We start from the raw sequence: 7,374 nt of genomic DNA, 5'->3' as shown, positions 1-7,374 counted from the left end.
AATGATGGTGCCAACTTGGGCCAGTGAAGCAACGTCCTCTACAACTAGACTGAAGAACAAAAGGACAGCAACTTGTCTGTTCCCCTTCCCCCCAACTCCCCAGCACTGTTTCCATCTCCCGATTCCCCAAAAAATCTTTAAAAAAAAAAAGATAATTTCCTATATCAGTGTTACAGTGATACCTTCTCATGTAAGAAACAGAACAGTGCCAGTTCAGTACAGATGTCATATATTATTTTAGCCTATTTTTCAGTTTCCTTTATTTGTTACAGTGTCTGAATGTATATATATTTTTTTAAACAGGGAGAAAAATGAAAGATACTATTGTGTCCTTTTTAATGATGAACACCATTCATATGACCATGTCATATACAGTCTACAGAGAGCTCTTGACTGTGAGCTTGCAGAGGCTCAGTTGCACACCACTGCCATAGACAAAGAGGTTTGTGAACTTCGTCTGAATTATTGTGCTGTCTTACATCAGCTTCCTGGAAGTCAGGTGTTGACTGAGCCCTTGCCAAGTGCCTTAGTATTGTGTTAGGTACAATCATCTTCTTCGCTTATTCCTTATATCCTATGTAAATTTGTTAAAATTTGATTATTCTGTGTGTGTATTATAGTTGAGGATAACTATAATTTTCCTCTTCTATTTTAAATAATTAGAAAGTGACTGAATGGTTTTGGCAAAGAATAGTTAAAAATGTCAGTTCAACTTCAGTCTGTTTCTATAATTATTTATTGAATGAATGAATAAATGCATGAATTATGAAAAGTTGATCATTTATGAGGTTTTAACATTATTAAAAATTTTTAGAATATTATTGATTACGGCTCAGCTTTTATTTAATGTCTATCCCAAGTAAAATGTGTTCCTCAAGTATATAGAAGGAATGTTTAACCTAATCCTGCCCTTGAGAGGAGTGTGATATAGTGGAAGAAGCAGCATGGCGTGAGTAATTAGTAATCAGTGTTGTGATTCGAGGGCTTGAGGAAACAATATTCTGGCCACACCTCTAAGTCAGTAGTAGATCTCAAGTGTGTTATGGAACGCATGCTGCGGAACTTTAAGTTCATTTATGAGAAGTATTTAAAACGTACACCAAGCATTTAGTAAACCTGTAATTATTATCAGGTAGGAATAGAGTACATTACAAAAAGTAAGGAACTGATGTTCTTGACAAGCAGGCAATCCCAAATCCTAAAGTACAGAAATTCTCTACTTAGTGGTATTGAAAGTTCCGAAGCTACATAAAGGTGTTAAACATTTATGTTTATCTTCCAGGTAGTGCCCATCTTTTGACTTTTAGGCAGTGGACAAATGATTAATAATTAAGACCTCACTAGTTCTTTGGGCTACATATTGTTAATTGGGATTGTTCTACTACTTAATTCTTATATTTGTCTATAATTAGGGTCGTCGGGCTGTTAAAGCGGGTGCTTTTGCTGCTTGCCAGGAAGCAAAGGAAGATATAAAGGTAATTTTCTGAATTAGGGACAAAGAGGATTTAAGAGGTATGTACATTATAAGAGCTCAAGTAGAACAGCTATATTGTTGAAGGGGCGTGGCATCCTAAGTAAGCATTTAGACCCAGAGATTTGGAACTTCAAGGGTTATGTGATTTCTCTTTTTAAAGAATAGATTACTTAGTTAAAACAAATTTTAAAACCTGTTTTTGTTTTTTAACATCCCTTTCATTTGTAGAGTCATTCGGAAAATGTTTCTCAACATCCCCTTCATGTAGAAGTATTACACTCTGAGGTTATGGCTCATCAGAAATTTGCTTTGCGTCTTGGCTCCTGGATGAACAAAATTATGAGCTATTCAAGTAAGCATAGGGCCTGTTTTTCTTATTTTTCATAAAATGCTGTGTTTTTTAAAAGAGCCACAAATTTTAAAATGTCATTGAGTATAAAATAAATTTCCTTTTTCTTTGATTTATACATTTTGATTAATTTCAGGAGTAAAATTCAAGTGCTGTACATAATGTTTAATTGGCTTTTGATTCTTTGATGTTGTTAGAATTATTCTTGACATTGAATGTGGGAAGATTAATGTTAATTTTTTCATATGTTATAGGAAACATACTTTTGGGAGAAATAAGAATAAAAATTGTGTGGCTTCTTTTTTTTGTAGGTGACTTTAGACAGATCTTTTGCCAAGCATGCCTTAGAGAAGAACCTGGCTCTGAGAATCCCTGTCTCATAAGCAGGCTAATGCTTTGGGATGCAAAGCTTTATAAAGGTAGGTAGAGCTTTACTTAAGCTGCTTGCCGTGAAGCAAAGGAAGATTATGACCTTAAAGTGGAGCTGCAATCTCTTTGGTTTATTAAATCAATGATCTTGATTATACTTTGAGGTATGGTTAGGCAGTCAATATATATTCTTCTGTGTTAAAACCCAGGGATATTGCCTTTTAATTATAACGTCTTTTCATTTAGTTAAAACCAGTCAAAAGAGAGAGAGTGTGCGTGCATGTGTGTGTGGTAGTGCTATTATTAAAGCTATGCTAATTTTCATGTTTAAAATCTAAACACAGAACAAAAAAGTAAAAGGTGAGAGAAAGGCTAAAGAGGATGGAGAAGGGAACATAAAGAGTAAGAGTAGTTTTGAGTGAAATAGAATGAAAAGGAATGGAGGAAGGTTGGAAGAGAGAGAATGACATAAGATACAGTGGTGAGGGGCACAGAAATAGAGGGGAAAGGCCAGAGATGTATGTATTTTTATATTCTAAATATTAATGTAATAAATGCTACTCATATTTGAGTCCTTGAGGTCTACTAGCATGTGAAATAGTTTTATAATATTCTGCCACTTCTAATAGCTGGAATTTTTTTTTTTTTTTTGCCTTGGTGATACTTCGCCCAAAATGATCTATAGGTGCCCGTAAGATCCTTCATGAATTGATCTTCAGCAGTTTTTTTATGGAGATGGAATACAAAAAATTCTTTGCTATGGAATTTGTGAAGGTAATTGTTGTTTATAGATATTAATAAGCAAATAGAAAACCGTTTTTGTAAATTAAGTAATAGAAACAACAGGGAAAATTTTGAATCAAGAATTTAATTTTGTGATTCATTTATTTGTCAGATGTTCTTTTATTTTCACATTTGGTTGTAGGAAACAGTAGTCTCGAATAGGAGATAGGTGGAAAATAACCTATTTGCCTAGACAGAGCAGTAGGACGTTATCACATTTATTCATCCTTTCTAATTATTTGCCTGTTAGTAAAATTATAACAAGAGTAGAAGTGACTAGTTGGAAGACATTGCAGGGAAAAGAAACATGTATGAATGCTAAAGGGATGCAGGAATTAGATGGGCAAGAGTTATATATACTTAACTGTTTGAGGCCAAACATAAAGCTAAAACTTAGAGCTTTTTAATATTGTTTTATTGATCTAGTTTATATCTTTTACATTGTTCTATATTTTTTGTCTAACAAGTTAGATTGCAAGATAATACAAAACAGGGACTTCTTTGCATCTTCTACTTTGCCTTATACAGTGTATTCAATAAATATTTGTTGGTTTTCTCTGATTTTGAGTTTCAGGCAGTTCTGTGAAACTTAAGGCAGAACAGTGGTAAGAACCAAGATAGAACTGGAAGCAGAGAGTGAAATAATGATTATCAAAGGCATATGCTACTGTGGCATAAGAAAACTGCACTCCCTGGCTTTTAGAAGTGGATGGTTAAAAGTAACTAAGAAGCTTGGTTTCTTGAAAGGTGATAACAACTCAAGTTGTCAACTCTATTCTTCAAAAACGCTTTAGAAATATAATATTGGACTATTTGTGTGATCTGAAATGAAATTTTTTTTCTTATACAAAATCAGTTCTCCTTATTAAGATGATATTTTTTGTATACCATGGATATCTCTTAAACTTCATAGGAATTCTAGTGGATAAAATTAAATATGTAGCTCAAGGATCCAGAACTGTGCTTGATACATGACTGAATATATTATTATTTTTGTTCTCCCAGTATATCAGGGCTGATTTTCAACTGGTATACACCAGTATAGATAAGAAGTTACATACAGCCAGCATCCATTCTGTTTAAGACTGGATTAAATCTGATTGGTTGGTTTTCTGGGTCATAACAGTTTTTAAATACTTGGAATATAGCCCCTGCCCTATACCATTGGGATAGAATTTGCTAATGAGTGCCCCAGATTCTGTTTGGAGAAAGGATATACTGCACCACTGCAGCTGCCTGATTTTTACTTGTGTTTGTGCGTTTTGTGCATTTTAGGGTTTTTTTGTTTTGTTTTTTTGTAGTTCTCACTTCCAGCTCTGCTAGATTGGGTAGCTGAATTCCTGTTTGGTCTTTTGTTCGGTATTCTCTTTCTAATGTATTTTTGTTGACCATATTATCTCCCTTTAAGAAATAGGAATTCTAATACTTGTCATTTTATACATAGAAACAGATTTGCTACAGCTGTTAAAACTGGGATTTTAAAAGTCTTCAGTAATCAGCTGGCCAAGTGGCTCAGTTGGTTAAGAGCTCACTCAAGAGTGTGAGCTCTGAGCAGCAGGGTCCCCGGTTTGATTCACGGCTCAAGCTGAGCTGCCGCTGAGCTGCCAGCAGGTGGCAGGATGGCTCAGCTAAGAAAAAGAAGGGGGAAAAAAAAAGTCTTCAGTAGTCATTTATTATTGATTCCCCACTTATATATTATGTCTTTCAGTATTATAAACAGCTGCAGAAAGAATACATCAGTGATGATCATGACAGAAGTATCTCTATAACTGCACTCTCTGTTCAAATGTTTACTGTTCCTACTCTGGTATGTGTGAATAATTTCTTTGCAATCTTTCTAAGTAAAACTTGTCTTGCTTCTTAAGAATTTTGCTTCGTGTTGAGTCAAAACAATGTCAGAATCGCTGTGTTGGGCTAATTCTGTTTGGAAAATTGAATAATACTTAAATGGTACCTGCATGTGAATAATACATTAGTGGTACCTGTGGAGTGGAGTGATGGCACTACCTTTGTCTTAAAGTTCTGATCCCTGCAGGTGAAGTCCAAAACTGGTTTCTCAGTTTCTAGAGTAACTTAGGAGCAGTGCCTTTTCAATACCAAAATCATTTTTTTGCTATTTTTTTCTTTAACTATTGTTTTTGTGTGGGGGTTTGGGATGGGTAGATTAAGATAAAACAAAGCAGGAAGAGAGTATGACTGCCAAGCATTTGTGTGAGATATGGTGCTGCATAGGCCTGGGGGATTCTGCATCCTTTTTGTACTACTTTTCCTGTTTCTTCTGGACAATTTGGCCAACTATTTCTCCTTTCCTGTTTCAGAGTCCAGAGAAAAGGGTGGGGAAGAGACGCTGGACTGGGAGTGAGGGGGAGGTGTCAGAATAAATAATAATATTATTAGAGAATAATGTTATTAGAGAAGTCATGAAGTATATCTGTGTATGTTCTACTTTTGCTCATTATATGCTTACTGATGGTAAACATTATATAGATAACCTATATAATGGGCTTGGGGTGTCCAGACAGATGTTTTCTAGTTACTAAGGAATAGGGAATTTTTACTTTTGGAAAATAACTTCTCAGAAATTGCTGTTCTGTGAGACTAAGGACTGTGTTTGTTGCTCAGTAAACATAATAAAAATGATTTGCTGACCAACCAAATGAAGGAATAATATTAAGTCCATAATAAGTTAATACTAAAGACAATATTCTTGAAATATTCTGCAGGCTCGACATCTTATTGAAGAGCAGAATGTTATTTCTGTCATTACTGAAACTCTGCTAGAAGTTTTGCCTGAGTACTTGGATAGGAACAACAAATTCAACTTCCAGGGTTATAGCCAGGACAAACTGGGAAGAGTATATGCTGTAATATGTGATCTAAAGTAAGTTGTTTGAGTCAAAAGGTGAGGATACCTATTAAATGCAGTGTGCTTATTTGTTCTGTCTTATAAATAAACCTCTGGTCTTTTTGGTTATATAGGATTCTCTTTATAACGATAAGAGGTACAAAGAACTGTTACTGTCTCATATCAGTCAATGCTGTAAGTGAAGGCTTCTTATAGAGTTAAAATCAGGTTAATAAAGAAGACACTGAGGAGGGGCCTGTCACAGAAACTTAGGGTCTCTTGGGGTTACTAAATGAATCTCCATCATAATTACTATGCCTTCCAATCACTTCCGCTCATGCACTTTGGTTCCATTCCTCTTGTATTGTCTCTTTGTCCATAGTTTCAGATGATCTGGTTGATGTGAATTTCTTTTTTTTCTTTTTTTAAGGTTTTATTGGGGAATCAGGGAAGGGGAACAGACACGTTGCTGTCCTTTTGTTCTTCAGTCTAGTTGTGGAGGATGTCACTTTACTGGCCCATGTTGATATTGTGATCATTGCACTCTTCCCGGGTGAGGCAGATGGGTCTTCGGCCACTGGACAGCCACTCACAGCGACTCTTGGAAGCTCACACCGGCTGCCAGCCATGCATGGTAGCTTACGGTAGCCTGCTGCAGCCTATACCGTCGCCGGTGACTCACAGTAGCCCAGCTCCAGGTCAAGCTGTTGTTCACCATCTTAGCTGTAGAGGGTGCAGCATCACTGGCCCTCATGTGGGATCCAAACCGGGACCCTGCTGCTCAGAGCTGGCGTCCCAAGGCAACTCTTAACCAACGAGCCACTTGACCGGCCTGTGAATTTCTTTTTAACTCCCGTTTTCATACATATAACCAAGGTATTGATACTCATCAGGGGTTTCTGAAGTTGTTTTTCCTGAAGGAAATGGAGAGTTTCCTTTTAAACTAAAGTGGGAATCACATGATAGATCACCTTTGGGATTGTTGGACCTAAAAGGAAATAAATTTCCATTTATTTTAGAAATAGATGGTGAATATTATAAGAGTTATGATATCAACTCTTCAATAAATCATAAACTTCAAAAAATTCTTTTAAGAATATATTAAGACAAAATATATTTCATTTACTTTGCTATTTAAAATAAAGAGCTCCAAGGTATATATGATTATTTATTTCTAGCCCCTAGGGGGAAAAATCAATTTAATTTTGTCCACTTTGTCTAGTGACCATGTAGGGTAGGGTATAGAGAGGTGGAAACAAATAGGCTTCCAAACCAACCTAGAAATAGTTTAGTCTATTTAAAAAATACATTTGGGGGCCAGCTGAGTGGCACGTTGGTTAAGAGCTGGCATGGGACGCCAGAGGGCCCCAGTTCGGATCCCACATATGAGGGCCAGTGACACTGCCTTCTATAGCTAAGATGCTGAACAACAGCTCAACCTGGAACTGGGATGCCGTGAGTCACTGGTGACGGTGTAGGCTGCAGCCCCTGCTGCAGTGGGTTGCCATTGGCCAGCGTGAGTGGCCAGCAGCCGCCGTGAGTGGCCGTCCAGAA

At 36.5% G+C, this 7,374-nt stretch overlaps 1 protein-coding gene across 2 annotated transcripts in view; it reads left to right on the top strand.

The window, feature by feature from the left end:
- UBR1 (ubiquitin protein ligase E3 component n-recognin 1) overlaps positions 1 to 7,374 on the top strand; it is a 119,590-nt gene that overhangs the window by 28,186 nt on the left and 84,030 nt on the right. For both annotated transcript variants that reach the window (XM_019645004.1, XM_019645003.1), the window contains exons 6-12: positions 304 to 442; positions 1,413 to 1,475; positions 1,703 to 1,826; positions 2,135 to 2,242; positions 2,878 to 2,966; positions 4,684 to 4,782; positions 5,699 to 5,856. In XM_019645004.1, the coding sequence (XP_019500549.1) occupies positions 304 to 442; positions 1,413 to 1,475; positions 1,703 to 1,826; positions 2,135 to 2,242; positions 2,878 to 2,966; positions 4,684 to 4,782; positions 5,699 to 5,856 (780 nt within the window). The remainder of the gene's footprint in view (positions 1 to 303; positions 443 to 1,412; positions 1,476 to 1,702; positions 1,827 to 2,134; positions 2,243 to 2,877; positions 2,967 to 4,683; positions 4,783 to 5,698; positions 5,857 to 7,374) is intronic.

This window comes from Hipposideros armiger, unplaced genomic scaffold, assembly GCF_001890085.2.
Source record: "Hipposideros armiger isolate ML-2016 unplaced genomic scaffold, ASM189008v1 scaffold_92, whole genome shotgun sequence".
NCBI lineage: Eukaryota > Metazoa > Chordata > Mammalia > Chiroptera > Hipposideridae > Hipposideros > Hipposideros armiger.
This window is presented reverse-complemented; position numbering and strand designations above follow the sequence as displayed.